The 20408-nt window shown below is 39.9% G+C and overlaps 1 protein-coding gene across 2 annotated transcripts in view; it reads left to right on the forward strand.

Annotated features, from left to right (window-relative positions):
• The window catches only part of Egfr (epidermal growth factor receptor), a 161080-nt gene extending 142836 nt beyond the window's left edge, over positions 1–18244 (forward strand). For both annotated transcript variants that reach the window (XM_034983384.2, XM_034983383.2), the window contains exons 2-5: positions 12273–13673; positions 14145–14277; positions 14942–16760; positions 17297–18244. In XM_034983384.2, the coding sequence (XP_034839275.1) occupies positions 12273–13673; positions 14145–14277; positions 14942–16760; positions 17297–18151 (4208 nt within the window). In that variant the 3' untranslated portion in view covers positions 18152–18244. The remainder of the gene's footprint in view (positions 1–12272; positions 13674–14144; positions 14278–14941; positions 16761–17296) is intronic.
• Positions 18245–20408: the final 2164 nt, after the last annotated feature.

Here is a 20408-nt window from a genome sequence, read left to right on the forward strand (position 1 = left end):
TACTCTAAGCCTTTGTTCTCCAACAGCGCCCTCCTGTCGATGTCATTCAAGTGCCAAGAGAGCCTTGTTGCACTGAACATTCACCTTTTTAATACAAGATAGTATGTAGATACAGTAAGAAAACACAAATTGATCATTTAGTTACACAAACACCTACATAAAAAAACTAGTTTGACATATAAATATGATGATTAAAATGATATTAGTGACGGAGCGAGTCGTTAGCCGAACGCTAGCTAGCAAAATATTAATCAAATCATTTGCATACTTCAATACCTACAAGTACAGGTTTTCATTTTATTATCATTACACATTTATAAATTAAAGTCTCCCGCTGCGCTGAGTTCGTGTTTTTCCAGGCTAATCTCAGAAACGACTGAACGGATTTTCGTAAGGTTTTCACCTATAATTAATTAATCCCTCTTGATTATCTAAGGAGGTTATAAGTATATAATTTATAGACATTTTGTAAAATTAAGCTACTCGTATGATGTTACTTGTGAATTACGCGTACGTCGGAAAAAAATCATCACATCTGAGAGCTATTATTCACTTCACTTCACCGCTAATAAGACTAAAAAGAAAAAAATAGAGACAAATTGTACTGTTTTATGAAACGTATCTTGAGTCTATTGTTTATATGACTAAAATGTTGCTAAAAATAGTTTACCGCAAAAATTACTCTATTTTTATGTTTAAAAATTTAAAGATACCTATTTGTCGTTTATCGCCTTATAATGTCATTGATCAAGGAAAAACTGACTGACTGATCTATCAACGCACAGCTCAAGCCACTGGATGGATCGGGCTGTTTGGCATGCAAATAGCTATTATGACGTAGAATCGCTAAGAAACGATTTTGAAAATTCAACCCCTAAGGGGTAAAATAATAGGGGTCTGAAATTTGTGTAGTCCACGCAGACGAAAACGCGAGCATAAGCTAGTAATACTTAATTATGTTAAAAATAAATAAAAATCGTGACTTTCATTTAATCATTCTCTTTAATAATGAATTCCAGCCCCATAAACTACCGCTATACAAAACATCACATCATTTTATTAATACAGTCCAAGACCTTATTAATTGCTTAAAACGAACATAATTCCGAAAAGTTAGAGGTACGTGCCTGGGATTTAACCCCTTGACCTCTCGAAAAGACGGCCGACGTCCTAACAACTACATTATTTCGATGTTAATGAGACATGGTTCCAGCGCAATAGCAATTTGCGGGACTTATAAAGTTTAATACCTACCAATGCTTGATTGCTGATTCGTGGATATAGGTAACGTAGGTACGTTATTGCTTATATAAGTTACGCCTCCTACCAGTTTTCCTTATACGGACCATAAAAATAATTTATTACCAGCGTAGTTTTCCTGCAACCGTTTTAAGTTACGAACTTACCTATATTTTTATCTAGGTATACTTTATTTATTTACTAGCTGCTGCCCGCGACTTCGTACTTGTGGATTTAGGTTTTTAAAATCCTGTGGGAACTCTTAAATTTTCCGGGATAAAAAGTAGCCTATGTCCTTTCTTGGGTTACAAGCTACCTCTGTACCAAATTTCGTCAAAATCGGTTGAACGGTTGAGCCGTGAAAAGCTAGCAGACAGACAGACACACTTTCGCATTTATAATATTAAGTATGGATTTAAACCAGTTTATTGCGTTTATCTAAATATATAAAAGGAAACGGTGACTGACTGACTGATCTATCAACGCACAGCTCAAGCCACTGGACGGATCGGGCTGAAATTTGGCATGCAGATAGCTATGACGTAGGCATCGGCTAAAAAGGATTTTTGAAAGTTCAACCCCTAAAAGAGTGAAAGGAGAGGGGGTTTGAAATTTGTGAAGTCGGGCTCTTAGTACTTGTAAAAGTTTAATTGAATAAAAAAAAAATTACAAAAAAAATAAAAACCGACTTCGATGCACAAACACTAAAAATTGAAAAATAATTTAATTTATTACCGAATATATTATGTATACAAGAGTTAATATAGCTCCATAATAATACTTTTTGGTGCCGGTGCGGCGATTTTTATATATAGAGATATTCTATGAAACCTAAGTTTTAAGTTAACTGTGCTCAGAATTAACATAATATATACCTACCTATTTTATAGTCAATATATATCCACCTACTTAACAGTCAATCACTTAATGAGATGCATGTTTCTGTTCCAAGAGTTTTTTGACCCGAATACTTATACTTAGTTTGGTGTTAAGTGTCGAAATGTCGAAATTGTAACCGGTAACGCACCTGATCGTCTCTTGGTGGTACCTACCTATTAGTTCATTTCAAGCTATTAATCACCTATTAGAAACGTTCGTGAGGAAACCTGCATGCTTGAGAGTTCTCCATAATGTCCTCAAAGGTGTGTGAAGTCTGCCAATCCAGACCTGACCAGCGTAGTGGACTATGGCCTAAACCCATTCTGAGAGAAGACGTCTAACAAATAATTCGATATTTGAGAACTAGTCAAATCCGTAACTTTTTATCAAACGCCAATATGCGAGATTTTATGAAATACCGGTATGTGTCGTCACAATCATTTGACGTCCTTTTTTTGCTTTAATCGATTATTTAAAATGGTTATCACACATAAAACTAATAAACGACGTGGATCTTACGTATTTTGGAAGACCCTCTTTTTAATAATCACTGAGAAATAATTTATTTTTGACATACTTAGTCAAATACCGTATTGTTCAAGATGTCGAAAGAAATCAAGCAATGAGAGCCTTCGTCGAAATTTTTTTAGAAATAACAAAATAACCACACTGATACCACATTAGTATCTATACATTAAACCCGTGCGAAGCTGGGGCGAGCCGCTAGTGGACTATAAATAAATAAATAAATAAAACTTAATTTACTATAATATGTATAACTTCAACGGACTTTTAATAGTCTAGATTGAGAATGCTAATAGGTACTAGTGTCATCAATGGCGCTCGTAAGAATTATTATTTACATATCTAGATTCATTAATACCTAACTCCAAACATTCTTCCGTTATAGACGTTTCTAGAAAATGCAGGTATGCTAATCAAAGTGTTAAAATTTAATGGTATCTAGTGAAAATCTGCTTCTTTTTGGACGCCCCAGAATCATCAACGCCAGCGTGGTCGGCCGAGGCGACGTAGGCGTGATGAATTAGATAACTTTACAGTTTCGTGGCCTGAAGTGGCACGAAATATAAAATTGTGGAAGGATCGGAGGGAGGCCTTTACCCAGACGTGGGACAGCACAGGCTGATTTAGATAGATTAGATTAGATCTAGTGAAAAAGTCGCGATCAGTGAAACATTATGTAAATCCTAGCTGATGCCCGCGACTTCGTCCGCGTGGATTTTGGTTTTTGAAAATCCCGTGAGAACTCTTTGATTTTCCGGGATAAAAAGTAGCCTATGTCATTCTCCGGGTCTTTAACTATCTAATAGCTAACTAACTTTAGCAAAAAATCACGTCAATCAGTTGCTCACAAACAAACAAAACAACAAACCAATAAACCAACAAACCAACATACCAATAAACCAACAAACCAACAAACAAACACACTTTCGCATTTACGAAGGGTACTGATTCAACCTATGAAATTTTAGCGCATTAGATAAGTAGTACAAATTCTTTTTCCTACCTTTTTTCAATGGGTAATAAATTGCATAAATCACAACCCTCCTTTGGTTTTGACGTAGTCGGTCAATGCTGTGGTCAAACTGAACTTTGAGTCTGGAGTTAGCCACAATGACGGATTGTAGTGAAAGGCCGAGTACTGTATAGCAACGCAGTAACGAAATGTTAGTGGAGCAAAACTGGTTCCAACGCCACAGAATGCGCCCACAGTCTAGCTACCATACAGTTCCGACACAGGCATGATGACCACTAGTCAAATCAGCGACCTTTTATCAAACGTCAAGTATCCTTAGTAAGGAAGCTTGTATGAAATAGACACACTTGACGTCACAAACATAACAAAATTAAAACTAACAGCGGACGTGGATTTTACGAAATTTGGAAGACTCTCTATTTAATAAGTTTTTAAGAGATGATTTATTTTAGACTTAATTAAGGAGGAGCAGGCACTGGATCTTGAATGGCGAAGTTGAATTAAAGTTTTCAATGCCTAGAGTATATGTTTTCATGATAAAAAACGTATCGCCTGAATCTGCCAATGAAGATTTCAAATAACTAAGTACGTCACATTTGTCTGATTATAGATTTACATTAAAACGCTCATGTTACGTCTTTTGTTATGACTAACACTGTCTCACTGCCACTATCATTTTCCTATCAACAGTTTTTATCGTTTAAACTACCGTGAATGATTTCCATTTCCTTTCTCAACCTTCCGGGGTCCTTTTTCAAGGGAGTCCGTTCGCGCACGTCAAAACCGCGGCACGTGCGCGAACGGACTCCCTTGAAAAAGGAGCCCGGATGGGTTCGAAACTAGTCGGGCTAACGTCGACTAAACACGTGAGTACAGCCGGGACAGATATTATTTAGAACAATTTTTATCTAATAAAACTGCCAGTTTTCACGAAAACAGTTACATTCGATAGTCGAGACTAATCTAAATATATAAAAGGAAAAGGTGACTGGCTGACTGACTAATTTATCAACGCACAGCTCTAACCACTGGACGGATCGGGCTGAAAATTGACATGCAGATAGCTATTGTGACGTAGACATCTGCTAAGAAAGGATTTTTGAAAAATCAACCCATAAGAGGGTAAAATAGGGTTTTGAAATTTGTGTAGGTACTCCACGCGGATGAAGTCACGAGCTAGTAAAATATGTGGCTTAAACTGTCGGTTGCTCTGCACAGTTAATTCCGGTACTGTATGCTCGCTAAACTGTGATAATAGTGAGTGGATAAAACACTGGCAAGACAAACCAGTCGTGGAGCCGCAGCATCGCGTTGACTCAATACTCGCGGGACTTCTAAACATTGCTAACAAAAAACCTGAGACACACAACTTGTTAGAATCGTAACTAAAAGCGTCCCGTTCACTTGTAGCCATTAGTTAAACAACCTATATATTTTAGCGTTTAATCTATCGTTCGTGAGTGATTTCAATTATAACGTGCTCTAATAGGCACCGCCAACTCCAGGCTAGTACTGAGAATTTCTTGACAATAAAATCCAATACCTGACTGTTTTTATCCCGGCTGGAAATCGAACCCAGGACCTCGTCATCCGCAGTCATCATCTTTATCATCAACCGATAGATGTCCACTGTTGGACATAGGTCTCTTGTAAGGACTTCCACACGCCACGGTCTTGCGCCGCCTGAATCCAGCGGCTCCCTGCGACTAGTCTGATGTCGTCCGTCCACTTAGTGGGGGGTACACCACCTAGTCGTGTATCTCTGCGTAATTTTTTATTAGTGAGGGCCCCAATCTGTGTCGAGATCACAACTTCACTGTTATGTTGGTACTTGGTAGTGGTCCACATAGCTGGGAGGCAGAGAGCGCGTCGCCACATCCACCCGTCAATGATATCGCTCGTGTCATCGCCGCAACTGGGTCGGCCGGACACCGGAGTTCTACCGCCCACACAATAAGCCCAAAAACAGATGCCGAGCTTTGGACACTCTAAACGCGGTGGCTTACCCCTGTCTCGGTGCATTTGCAGTTTCTGGCTGGTTCTTCTCGGTAGGAAAGGCATTCCGAACCAGTGGTAGATGCAGTTAACGATTCAAAAATACTTGTAAAAGTTTAATTGAATTAAAAATATTTTTATTTATTTATTTATTTACTAGCTTATGCCCGCAATTATTTTACACCCTTAGGGTTGATCTTTAACAATGAGATTTTAACATAATATGAGCTTATTAAAATATGGCATTAAAAATGCAACCCCTATGGGGGTGAAATAGGGATTTGAAGTTTGTATGAAAGTCTGTCAGTTTTGAAGTAAGAAAAATTTAGCTCCTAAGTAGAAAATTAAGGGGTTTGAAATTTGTATGAAAGTCTGTCAGTTTTAAAATTTAAATCAAGATATTGAGTATGTAAATGTAAGTAGGTATATATTATAGAAAACAGATGACGTAGGCATCCGCTTAAAAATAATTTTGGAAAACTAAACCCCTCAGGGGTTAAAATAGTGTCAATTTTCAAACCCCTATTTTAACCCCTGAGGGGTTTAGTTTTCCAAAATCCTTTCTAAGCGGATGCCTACGTCATCTGTTTTCTATAATATATATCAAAAACCATGATACACGTTTTCTATGTTTATAACAATTTGTGTAAATACAAAATTTCACGATTCTTACTTCAAAACTAACTGACTTTCATACAAACTTCAAACCCCTATTTCACCCCCTTAGGGGTTGAATTTTAAAAAAATCCTTTTTTGGCGGATGCCTTCGTCATAATAGCTATCTGCATGCCAAATTTCAGCCCGATCCGTCCAGTAGTTTGAGCTGTGCGTTGATAGATCAGTCAGTCAGTCAGTCAGTCAGTCAGTCAGTCAGTCAGTCAGTCAGTCAGTCACCTTTTCCTTTTATATATATAGAAGAAGAAGATAGATTAATGACGACCTCCCTGGCGCAGTGGTAAGCGCTGTTATCTTATTAGCGGGAGGTCTTGGGGTCGATTCCCGGCAGAGATTTAAAATTTTAGAATTTCTAAAAGTTTGGTCTGAATAAAAAATCTGAATAAAAAAATATAATAAGATATTTGGTATGATACGAGTTTTCTTGGGATAATAATGTGGTGGGTTCCCAAATTGAGCTCCTATTTGCGCAATGTGTGTTTGCGCAATGAGCGCTGTGGTCTTATAGGTCCCGGGTTCGATTCCTGGCAGGGACTTCTTCTTGTGCCTCTCCACTATTGGAGATTGGCCATCATCTCGTCCTATATTTTCCTGCCTTTCGCCAAACGGAAAAGTTGTGCTATTCCAGACCTTTCTCAGTGACAGGTTACTGTTTATTCAGGAATTACAAAGAGTTCACGCGGGATTTTTAAAAACTCAAATTCACGCGGACGAAGCTGCGAGCATGAGCTAGTTAGTGCCTAGTTCAATATTTTCATGCGCACCGCCATCGACCCTCGTTTTGTGTGACGAAACCTTTATTTTAGTATGTATCCACACTGGTCTGTGACATTTGAAATTGGCTGTATTCATGCGTGGGGGGCGCCATGGCCAAATAATAGTGGCGTAAATATCGATATTATGAGCTAAGAGCCAGCGAGTGCCAGACCTTCGCTATTTTATAAGAACTGAAAGTTTCTCTGCGTATTATCCCCGTTAAACTTTTCAACTTTAAGGGCGTCTGGCAGGAGATTGCCACGACACCTTCTGGAAATGCATGACGTCATTTCTAATTTAATAATCATCATCATTATCGTCATCAACCGGATGATGATGGCTCAGGATATAGGTTACGACTAAATGTTTTTTTAACATAACTAAATAGTCTTATTTGATCTAATATCCTGCCAATAGCATCGAGTTAAATAGCTACCATGGCACGGGCCTTGAGAAAGTAGGTAACATAAATTAGCGCATTCGCCATAACAACTAGCTCTGGTTAGAGAATTTACAAATTTTACATACCTACTGTGATACCTACCTATAGGCTATAACTGTAAAGATTCTGTAAATATTCAGATTCTGACTGATTTATACTTAGGGCGTTTGTGCACTCATCCGTATTCGGTTCGTATCGGTGATCCTTCGAAGTGGCCCTCATACAAATACGTACATTCGATTCGTATTTTTTTCACGGATCCGTAAAATCACGGATGAGTGCAAACGCCCTAAGTCGACATTAGACAATTCAGTGAAAATATAACTTCTGTGCAATTCTGTGATTTCTGTAGGTTCCTACTTCAGTATCTTTCATAAAAAGTTCGTCAATTTGACACCAGGGAATACCTTATATTAAGAAACATATAATGCAGGGAAAAGTTTGTATTTCAGTGATTTCTGTACCTAAATATCTTTCATTGAAACTTCGTCAATTTGACATCAGGGTAATCCTTAGATTAAGGAACATATTATGCAGGGGAAACGCTGGCGAAAATCTTAATAGATTTAACTATGCACACGTCCAGGGGGTCCAGGGCTCGATCCAATGCACATATCTAAGTTTTCGAAGTTATGTGAGTTCTAAGCAAATCATATCACATGCTTTAAACGTTAAAAACATCCTAATGGCACATGGCACCCAAGCCGTACAGTCGGCGAAGCCGCACTTAGTTTGCATGGTGGACTGCGGCCTAAATTCCCATTCTGAGAGGAGACCCGTGATTTGAAATAACAAGACTAAACAAGAAACATAATAAGCATTCGTTTAAGCAACAGGTTGAAAGATAAGGCAAGTTGCCCGGAAGCAACCGGCTGAGCTTTCAGTTCAGAAAACTTTGATTTTTTCATTCAATTTATATAACGCTACTGGCCCCGATTCTCTAGTCTCTCTCTAAACTAAATTTAAAATATCTGCATCCTTTTCTTTTTACTAATGCTAAAAAAGGAACGGTACATGACTTTCACATTTAAAGACTCTAAATTTTAGTGCACAATACAAATTTAAACAGTAGGTTCGCGAGTGCGTGCTAAAATCACGGGTTTTACCATCTAAAAATTAAATTTAGAAATGTCAAACTGCTTCTGTCCTTTTCATATTACAATAGTAAGAAGAGGGTGCGAATACTCTAAAATTAGGTTGTGCTTAGAATCGGTGCCATTATCTTACTATAGTACCCACTTCATGTAAGCAAGACGTAAATAAAAATAAAAAAGCCTATTATTAATTATATTAGAGCCTCAATAGCTCAACCGGTAAAGGAGTGGACTGAAAACCGAAGGGTCGACGGTTCGAACCCCGCCCGTTGCACTATTGTCGTACCTACTCCTAGCACAAGCCTGACGCTTAATTGGAGAGGAAAGGGGAATATTAGTCATTTAATATGGCTAATATTCTTTAAAAAAAAAAAAAAAAATTACAAACTTACGTGCCTACACAAAACAAAGCTTAAAATAATTATATTTACTTTACTTATCCAAGCAAGACGTAGGAGTCTTAGTGCTAAAAATTTTTTACGAGACATTTCACCGCGATTAATAGCCTCAACTGGTGACAGAAGGGCTGGCTCATTTTTTGCGCAGCGGATCAGCCTGGCTGTCCAGCGCGGAAATGCAGCCAGTATTCTTGGCACCATTCCACGCGGTCATGATTTATATAGTAATTAGATAAGGCTAGCTTTAAGTTTTATTGTATTAAAAAAAAAAGACGTAGGTATAATACCAATAAACACAAAATATATAATTTACCTGCGCCTTGAAACAAAAACATATCGGGTGACGTCGCAGGCGTACTCAACAATGCTCACTAAAAAAACCCTTTGTTAAAAACGCAGGTAAAATCTTAATAGTACGGTCGGTCGGTCCATACCTACCTACTCAACCACTCGTTGAAAATATTTTTAAGTAGAACCACGGTGTCACAAGAATAATTATATTTTTAAAATGTTAAGAGGTTAAACTCCGATTATCGCTTGTAGAAATAAAAATAGATTGTTTTTAATCCAAATAAACTTTTACAAGTAAGTACTTTTCAATCGTCAGATGCGGATTGCTTGACCTACTGAGAAGAACCAGCCAAAAACTCAGCGGTTGCTCTTTTCAAAGCTTCAATTTTCAATAATTAGGTATAGTATTATTCCATGTAGGTGTAATAGTTATTCAACATGGGGGGTAATGTAATGTATTGCGTCGCGGGCGCCGGGTTAAATCCCAAGCGTAACGAGGTATGTTAAAGTACTTAACTCCCGAGAGTAACGAGGGTCTTGCATCTAGAATCCTGAGAGAAGGACGGCGTTTAGGGGCGCCCAAGACAAAGACAGTATTACCCCCAAGTTCAATACTCTACTTTTCAGACCTCGCGAGACAATAAAATTAAAATCTTCGTATGTTTAAATAGGTACTGACCTATCTGATTTTAGAAGTTTCTGGGAACAAATCGTTTGAGCTTTAATAGTTTTAATTTTAAAATTAAATAAATAATTAATTTCTATAACACCACAATACAACGTTTCTGAAAAGTGCAACATGCAGCATGCAATATGCACCGCCCGCCCTCCTACTGCTAAACAATCAGGAAAAACCAGCCACCAAGCAAGCAATACGCACCACCACCAAGCAACACCACCCTCACGCGCCATTTTAACTCTATGGGTCAACTGTCATGTCAAAAGTACGGTTCACCTTTAAAATAAGGACTAAAATCGTACTTTTGACATGAAATGGGACATATAAAGTTAAAATGGTGTGTGAGGAGTTTTTTACGCGTTTGCAATAGCATGCGCTTACGCTTGAATACGACACTATGGGCCTCATAAGAAAGCTCAGAGTCACTCAGCGGGCGATGGAGAGATCTATGTGCGGAGTTTCTCTACGTGATCAAATCAGACATGAGGAGATCCATAGGAGAACCGGATTAACCGACATAGCTCAAGTTGCGAAGCTGAAGTGTCAATGGGCAGGTCACATAGTTCGTACAACCGATAGACGTTGGGGTCCCAAGGTGCTGGAATGGCGACCTCGCACCGGAAGACCCCCCACTAGGTGGACGGACGACATCAGACGAGTCGCAGGGAGCCGCTGGATCCAGGCGGCGCAAGACCGTGGCGCGTGGACGTCTATTGGTTGATGATGATGACGCTCGACTTGTGGCGACCATGGAGAGCACTGTACAAAGCACTGTAGGCTGTATTCAAAGGTTAATCGCAAGTAGCGGTGCTGCGCGTACATCGTAGTAGAGAGCTGCGCAACCGGCCCGCCCACGCGCGCTCTCTCTGCAGCCTCGCTGCCTCCTACTGAAGTTATGACTGTTCGAAATATAACATTGTTGTTTCGGTTGAACACTAAACTTGACTATATAATAGGTATAACCCGATTTATATTATTTGCATGGAGATTGGCAGTTTTTCAGTAATCTTTATTTATAAACTAGCTTATTCCTGCGACTTCGTCCGCGTGGACTACACAAACTTTAAAGCTCTATTTTGAAATTAGGAGTTGAATTTTAACTCATATCTACGTCATAATAGCTATCTGCATGCCTTTCAGTCCGATCCGTACTGTAGTTTGATATAGGTATTATGCGTTTATAAATCAGTCAGCTTTTCCTTTTATATGTTATGTACTAGCTTATACTCTCGACTTCGTCCGCGTGGACTACACAAATTGCCCTAAAAGCCCTATTGCACCCCCTTAGGGGTTAAATTATCAAAAATCCTTTATTAGCGGATGCCTACCTCATAATAGCTATCTGTATGCCAAATTCTCAGCTCTATCCGTCCCAGTAGTTTATGCTGTGCGTTGATAGATCAGTAAGTCAGTCAGTCAGTCAGTCATCTTTTCCTTTTATATTTAGATTTAGATTTTAGATATACAAGTTCCCGGCTGTACTCATATGTGGTCGAAAGTCGACGTAAGCCCGACTAGTTTCGAACCCGTCCGGGGTCCTTTTCCACAGGGAATCAGTTCGCAAACGCGTCGTGATTGAGAGTAGGTACAGAGAAATCACTCACGATAGTTAAAAACGCTAAAATCTTTATTTAACGAGTTGGTTCTTACTGATAAACGTCGCCTCGGGCTACAGTAGAATTGAAACGGTCGGGGCTCAATAAAAACTGTTTTAGTAAAAAGAAAACGAATTTCGAAGGACTTTTTTGAGCTGAATATAGTGTTATAAATAATAATGTTCTCAAAGTGTGTGAAGTCTACCAATCCGCACATGGCCAGCGTGGTAGACTATGGCCAAAACCCTTCTCACTCTGAGAGGAGACCCGTGCTCTGTAGTGAGCCGGCGATGGGTTGATCATGATGATGATGATGATAGTGTTTAAACTCTATAAGGAATGTACTGACTTACATGGTTTTTATCCAGGTTTTTACATCGTTCGTAGGAAGCATTCAAAACATAAAAATCATGTTTGAGAAAAACCTACATATCGTTGTTTCAAAATATGCAAATATTATTTAGATGTACCCACCTACCGACTGCTATTCATAATTCATTGCGTCACTACTTTAAAATACAGAAAATTACCACTTCTTCCCACATACGCCGCCAAATATGAAATTCGTTTTAAATATTCTATTGATTCAGCTTTCAAATAATGCTTATACCTACAATTTGTTTGTCTTTTATCCTCTTTCTTACTTGCCTTTACTTATACATACAATTTGTTTGTCTTTCATCCTCTTTCTTACTCGCCTTTACTAATTGATAACGTTTGTTTGTTTGCAGTTTGTATCGGCACCAACGGGCGGATGTCGGTGCCGTCGAACCGAGACACTCACTACAGGAACCTTCGCGATCGCTTCACGAACTGCACCTACGTTGACGGCAACCTCGAGCTGACCTGGCTCCAGAACAAGTCCATGGACCTCACCTTCCTCGAACACATCAGGGAGGTCACCGGCTACGTCCTGATCGCCTACGTCCAAGTCGAGAACATCAGGCTGCCCCAACTGCAAATCATTCGCGGAAGGACCTTGTTCAAGCTCAAAGTGAGAGAGGAAGAATTCGCGCTTCTGGTCACCATGTCTTCGGCCTTCACTCTCGAACTACCGGCCTTGCGCGACGTGCTACGCGGTAGTGTCGGCATTTACAACAACTACAATCTATGCCACGTCAAAACGATAAACTGGGATGAAATAATCACGGGGGTGAACGCGACGTACGTCTTCGTGTACACGTTCAACGTGCCCGAGCGGGAGTGTCCGCCGTGCCACCCGAGCTGTGAAGCAGGTTGCTGGGGCGATGGCGCGCATAACTGCCAAAAGTTTTCCAAAACGAACTGTAGTCCACAATGTGATCAAGGAAGATGTTTCGGTCCGAACCCGCGCGATTGTTGTAACACGTTCTGTGCCGGCGGCTGCACGGGGCCCTTGCCGAGCCAGTGCCTCGCCTGCCGGAACTTCTACGACGAGGGAACGTGTTCGCAAGAATGCCCTCCCATGCAGAAATACAATCCGACTACCTACTCCTGGGAGCCGAACCCGAACGGAAAGTACGCTTATGGAGCAACCTGCGTCCGCAACTGTCCAGAACATTTGCTCAAAGACAACGGAGCGTGCGTAAGGAGCTGTCCGCCCAACAAAACCGATGTGAACGGCGAATGCATCCCTTGCAACGTTACGTGTCCCAAGAAGTGCCGCGTAGAAAAACCTATTCACGCAGGCAATATAGAAAGCTTCAAAGATTGCACAATCATAGACGGATCGATTGAGATTTTGGAGATGACTTTCACGGGCTTTCAACACGTCAATCCGGATTATTCGTTCGGCGAGCGTTACCCGAAAATGGAACCCGATGCGCTGGAGGTGTTCAGCACTGTGACCGAGGTGACCGGCTACCTGAACGTCCAGGCGCACCATCCGAACTTCACCAGTCTTTCCTACTTCAGAAACCTAGAGGTGATAGGAGGACGCCAAGTGGTCGAGAACTTATTCGCCTCTCTTTACATTGTCAAAACGTCTCTCAAATCGCTCGGATTAAAATCCCTGAAGAGAGTTAAATCTGGCGCGATTGCGATTATGGAGAACCGCCATCTTTGTTTCGCTGAAAAGATTGCGTGGCACAAACTTGTGAAGTCGAAAGACCACAAGCAAATAATCCAAAAGAACGGCGACCAAAGAACTTGTGGTGAGTTTTTGCGATGCGCTTTAATGTTATGGGGATCCTCATTTTAGTCTAATCTTATGCATTTGCGATGTTGAAATTTAAATCATGAAAAAAATTAAATTTTTTGTGTATTACATTTTTGGCTGCACTTTACTGATTGAAAATTTTCTCTAGTCTCTCTTTTCTTTCATTGAAAATGAAAATGAAAATGAAAATCTTTTTTATTCGTATAAACTTTTACAAGTGCTTACGAATAGTCGGATGCATCTACCACTGGTTCGGAATGCCTTTCGGAATACATTATCATCATATTCCATTTATATTTAAAAGATTTTGCAAGCGAATTTCATATGACTATTAACACACACGTACTAACCACAGTAAACAGCTACGCAAATATACTCTATACTCTATATGCCAAGCGACTGATTTAAGAGAAATTATTTCAACTGTATTCGTCATAACACTTTTCTGTGATTTATTTTCTAACAGAGAAACAGAATCTGGTGTGTGATCCTCAATGCTCAGCGGACGGTTGCTGGGGTCCGGGGCCCGACCAGTGCCTCTCGTGCGAAAACTATATACTCGAAGAGACCTGCATACAAAATTGTACAGTGTTACCTGGGTCAGTATATTAGATTATTATATTCCTACTAGCTTATGCTCGCGACTTCGTCCGCGTGGACTACATAAATTTCAATCCCCTATTTCACCCCCTTAGGGGTTGAATTTTCAACACAACTCAAACTACTGGATCAGTCAGTCAGTCACCTTTTCCTTTTATATATTTAGAAGTTATAAAGAAAAGCAGAGCTGAATGCTGTCTTCAAACTTCGTTGTAGGCTGCCTTCATAATAGTACCTACTTTGATAAACCATTTTGAATTATGAATTCTTATCAACTTTCTTTTCTTATCAAAATTCAGATAACTAAAGATTTAATAATTATTCCTTTTCTTTCACTAAACCTTCCTTCAAATCAGAAGGCGTGTTCATACATCCTGAATTAAGGATTAAGACACTGCTGAGTTGATATGTATACCTAATTGTAGGTACTCTTTTTCATAGACTAAAATAGAACGTATTCGTAAACTTAAAACTAAAGCTACGGTGGTTCCAAACGCGCCCAGGTCTGCGAAGAGCCCACAACAAACTAATCTGGGTATAAACCCATTCCAACATATTGTTTCACAGTGATCGTTGAAACTTTTAAATTAATAGGTACTAATAGTGAACATATTATGTAATTAAACTTAACAGTCGATTAACATAAACTAAATTACTTTACAGGTTATACAAGGCGGGGCCAAAAATGTGTAAGCATTGCCACCCGGAGTGCGCGGACGGCTGCACCGGCCCCAGCAGGGGCAACTGTACCCGCTGCAAGCACGTGCGAGATGGACCCTACTGCATGGCGGAATGCCCCGATTCCAGATACGTCTCAGAAAACGGCACCTGCCTGCCTTGCCACCAAAACTGCTTCAACGGATGCACGGGACCCGCCAACACCGTCGGCGAAGGCGGGTGCAACTCCTGCAAGAAAGCCATCATCAGTGTAGAAGCTACCGTCGAGAGCTGCCTCAAAGAAAACGAACCCTGCCCGGACGGATACTACAACGAGTGGGTCGGCAACGTTAAACTATTAGAAGGGAAAGTCAAAGTTGTCTGTCGAAAATGCCACCCGTTGTGCATCAAATGCATCGGCTTCGGCATTCACGAACAGGTTTGCAAAGTTTGCAACGGCTTCAAGAGAGGAGATCAGTGCCAAGACGAATGCCCGGGCGACCATTACACCGACGAAGTCAATCGCCTCTGTACGCCGTGCCATCACGAATGTAGAGGATGCACCGGCCCATCCTCGACAGATTGCATCAAATGCCTAAATCTGAAGGTATTCCTCAGTGACACGACGTTCAATTGCACAGCGAATTGCCCAGATGACATACCGAATAAAATTTATTTCGACGAACAGATTCAAAATACAATAGATGAGCCCTACTGTTCAGCGTTAGCGAGCGGCCTCCCCAACATGGCTACTGCAAAAATTCCTGTAGTATTAGTAATCATCCTCGTATTAGCTTTTATACTGCTGGTCATTCTGGCAATTATTGGGTACACGTGCAGACAGAAAGCTAAAGCGAAAAAGGAAGCCGTCAAAATGACAAGAGTTCTCACAGGTTGTGAAGACAACGAACCACTCAGACCTACCAATGTAAAACCAAATCTAGCTAAATTGAGGATCGTAAAAGAAGCCGAGCTACGAAGAGGAGGAATGCTCGGTTTTGGTGCTTTTGGAAAAGTTTATAAAGGTGTCTGGGTACCTGAAAATGAGAATGTTAAGATCCCTGTTGCAATCAAAGTTTTAAAAGAGGGAACCGGCGCTAACACCAGCAAAGAATTTCTGGAAGAAGCATACATAATGGCCAGTGTAGAACATCCGAATTTGTTGCAATTACTCGCGGTATGTATGACAAACCAAATGATGCTGATCACTCAACTCATGCCTCTCGGGTGTCTGTTGGACTACGTGAGAACTCATAAGGAAAAAATAGGATCGAAAGCATTCTTGAATTGGTGTACACAAATAGCACGTGGCATGGCGTATTTGGAAGAGAAAAGATTGGTTCACAGGGACCTGGCAGCTCGAAATGTTCTAGTACAAACTCCAAATTGTGTGAAAATTACCGATTTCGGTTTAGCGAAACTTTTGGATATAAATGAAGATGAATACAAGGCAGCTGGAGGTAAAATGCCTATCAAGTGGCTAGCCTTGGAATGCGTGCAACATAGGATATTTACACATAAGAGTGACGTCTGGGCATTTGGCGTTACGATTTGGGAGATATTGAGCTATGGTGCGAGGCCGTATGCTAATATATCAGCGAGAAACGTTCCTGAACTGATTGAGAACGGGTTGAAACTGCCACAGCCTAGTATTTGCACGTTAGACATTTATTGCGTGATGGTCTCCTGTTGGATGCTCGACGCAGACAGTCGGCCAACGTTCAAGCAGCTCGCTGACAGATTTGCTGAAATGGCTCGAGACCCTGGACGATACCTAGTCATTCCCGGTGACAAGTTTATGCGACTCCCATCCTACTCAACTCAGGTAACTTTCATTTTTATTATTTTAATTCATAATAAGTAGATAATACATATACTATTCCTTTCTTAAAAGGAAAAGTCCTGTGGCAAAGCATATTACTAGATTGTTGACCCCCAATTCAATTAAGTTTGAAAGAGATTGTGTGATTCTGTGTCTACAACAGAATTAACCACTATGATTAAGAATTTAAGGAATACTATTTTATGATTAAAGCACAACTTACGCATTCCATACCTTTTTTGTCGACGGGAAATTTTCTTAAATTACCCAATGTCTTTGGGGAGGGATCGGGTTGTGAGGTTTTTATCCACTAAAACCTCTTCAATGGCCACCCTCAACGCATATGGGCTCATCCTGGAAAATGTACTCTCCTGTTCTCATGCACCTTGCGTGCAAGCACGACAGCTTATGCCAAAGCAAGCTGTCATCTTCGCAGGGTAAAGGGTTCGCATTCCGTACCTACAAATAATCTAGAATCATCAAGAAATCTATAACCTTTGCTGAACACAATTTTAATACATTATTTTTTTGCATTTCAGGATGAAAAGGAAATGATAAGGAATTTGTCGTCAGCCATGGACGGTCCCGAGCCATTAATAGAAGCGGATGAATACCTGCAACCCAAATCCAAAGCAACTCCCGGAACAGCCACGACGAACTCCACAGTCACGTCCGGACTTGAGATACAGACCAGCATCTCGAAACCCGCGACTTCATCCTCCTGGGTGAACAACACGAATGGCCAAGCAGGGACAACAGTCGACAGCGCGAGGCCGGAAAACTGGGATTCAGATCTCATGAGATACAACTCATCGACCAGCCCAGATGGCACGGAACAACGTCATTATTACAACAATGGGGTATGCGCTTCCGACAGCTCGAGCTCACGATATTGCAGTGATCCTATGAAGGACAGACCGGACGTCTTGGAAAGCAAATTCGACAGCATGTCCAAAGTCAAAGAAGCGCAAGTTGGCAACTTAAAACTGAACCTGCCCTTGGATGAAGATGACTATCTGATGCCTTCTCCGCAGCATAATCAGAACGCTTCAGCGTATATGGATTTAATAGGCGAAGGTGGAGAGGGGCAGGAGGCGAAGGACGCGCGGTACAATGGATTTGTAGCGTCGAAGAGATGTGTGGACAATCCGGAGTATTTGATGTCCGATCAGGGGATACCTCCTCAAACGATTGGAATACCCACCGAGCCTGTGACGCTCGAGTCTTTGAGTACATGCGAAGGCAGCACCGGGGACTCGACGCCGCCGCAGCCAGGACCGAGTAAGTACTTGCCGCAGCGATCTGTAGAGGAGGAATCGATGTCAGATCACGAGTACTACAACGACTTGCAGCGAGAGTTGCAGCCCCTGCGACGCAACGAGACGACGGTGTGAGAGACTGCCGAGCTGTGATAGAGCTAGGTGAGATACGCTACGGTGTGAGTGACGAAAGCGACGGTGCGCGAAATGGACGCTGATAGTTTACAACTTATGAATTATGACTGTTTTACTTAAAAAGTGCCATGTATGCGATGGCTAGTGTTTTAGCTTGTTGACAAACTTTTAACTGAAAAAATTTATTGTAGTTACTAGATATTATCTATAGTTACACAATTTTTGTTATCTCTTCTACTTAATTATTGTAAAAAAGAAAACTTGTTATAAAACTATAATTTTGTATAAAAAAATCAATTCTTTTGAGGTGCTTATAACGAGAAGCACTTTGAAAAATATTAAGTTATTTATTAATTTAGTTTAAGAAAGGCTATGTTTACGTTTTCCCCGAATGTTTAATTATAAGTGGATGTTATTTTAATTTTTAAACTGTGATAATTAGATTAATACCTAATTACGATACATTGAAAGTGGCTTCATGGCTCAAAGTAACAAATATCGAAAACGACTGTAACTGTTACTTTACTATAACGTTAATTTTTAAACAAAATAATATAGGTACCTACGACATGTATTTTTTGTAACCTCCTCCTAAAAGGAGATTGGCCACCGCGACTTTTTGTTGCGATACACCCGTAAAAAGGTCGCCGTACAGTAGCGACATAGTTCACGACAGTTAGGGAACGTCAAATTTTAGTACATTATAATATTATAGTCCGTGCAAAATAACTTTTCACGCGCGATTTTAAGTCTGTGGATAAACTGTCATGTCATAAGTACGGTTCACCTTTAAAATAAGGACTAAAATCGTACTTTTGACGTGAAATTTGACACAAAAGTTAAAATGGCGCGTGAGTAGTCATTTTAACGCATCATACATTTGACGCAGGTAGCCCTAAATTGGTGATTTCACGTCACCATAGCCAAATATTTGACATATCGTTGATTCAGAATCAAATCGAGAGTTCTCACACTCTAGTTCATGCGTCGCTAGGTCTTAAGGTGACGCAGTACGCCCGACCGAACCTGTTTGCTTTTCACTTGACATTGTATGAGAAAGGTGAGAGGCACGATGATTTTCACCGAAATCAAGGGTTTAGGAAAAGTATTTTTGAGAAAAAACTACCGAGTTTATGTTTGCAAAGTATAGTTATTTCAACTAATGAATAAATAAACTATGTCTAATGTTAAATTTCTTTAGAATTTTCATACCCCTAATCTTATATTATATTGACGCCCAAAGTTGTCATAAATTTAGTGTTAAAATCGGAATGTTTTGAGCCTCGTAACTTTAAAATCAATATTTTTTTCAATGTTTCATATATCAATAAACCTAGATAATGACGAGATTAATCGATATAATACTTAGTTTTGAGCGTACAGTATCAAGTAATGTAGTAATTACCCTCCTACGTTTGTATGAAGAAAGCGCCGTCCTGAGCCCCCTTAATAACTTTGCCTGCGATTCGCTTGGTGTATCACTACAAAAAGTCGCAGAGGGTGCTGTCCCTACACCTACTTGTGCCTGAACTAGCAAGTTGAAGATACAATATTTTTAACAATATTAATCAGAAACCCAGCCACTGCCAGTAACATCGAAATCGAATTAATTTGGTCAAAAATGGTTTTAACCTTTAAAAAATGTGCTTTTATATATACCTAGTTACTATATTTTGATAGTAATTTTCCTTAATAGAGATGTAGATGTAATGTACAAAATAATTACTATACAATATACAAATGTATTATAAATTATACAAGTTAAATGAAATGTTTTGTGATCTTGCCAAACTTTGGGACCAATTTGTGTACCGTTATGTTATAATGGTTTTAAAGATTTATATTTTTTATATATAATCTATCTATAATTATATATTTTAGCAAACGTGTCACGTGACACGACGCGTGTTATAATAATTTCGCAAATCCGTTGTTCTTATTAGCACAGTACTCAACAGTAAAATGTGTTATCATATTAAATAATATTGAATGCAGAACAATAAAAGACAATGAAAGGAAGATAAATATAATATTAATTATTATATACTTATTATTATGAAATGAGAGCTATACTCTCTACTTTAAGCACAAAAATAAGGGTCTACTAAATTTTATTATTATTAGAAGCGTTTCGAGCGTTCTGTTTCCAATATAACATAACATTTTGTAAAATTGTAAGTTATAGGTAGATATACCGTTTCACTGAAACGGCTCGTGACATAGGATGTGGGTCGCGGGTGGGTGAGGTAGTCCATAA

Source organism: Maniola hyperantus, chromosome Z (assembly GCF_902806685.2).
Source record: "Maniola hyperantus chromosome Z, iAphHyp1.2, whole genome shotgun sequence".
Taxonomy (NCBI): Eukaryota; Metazoa; Arthropoda; class Insecta; order Lepidoptera; family Nymphalidae; genus Maniola; species Maniola hyperantus.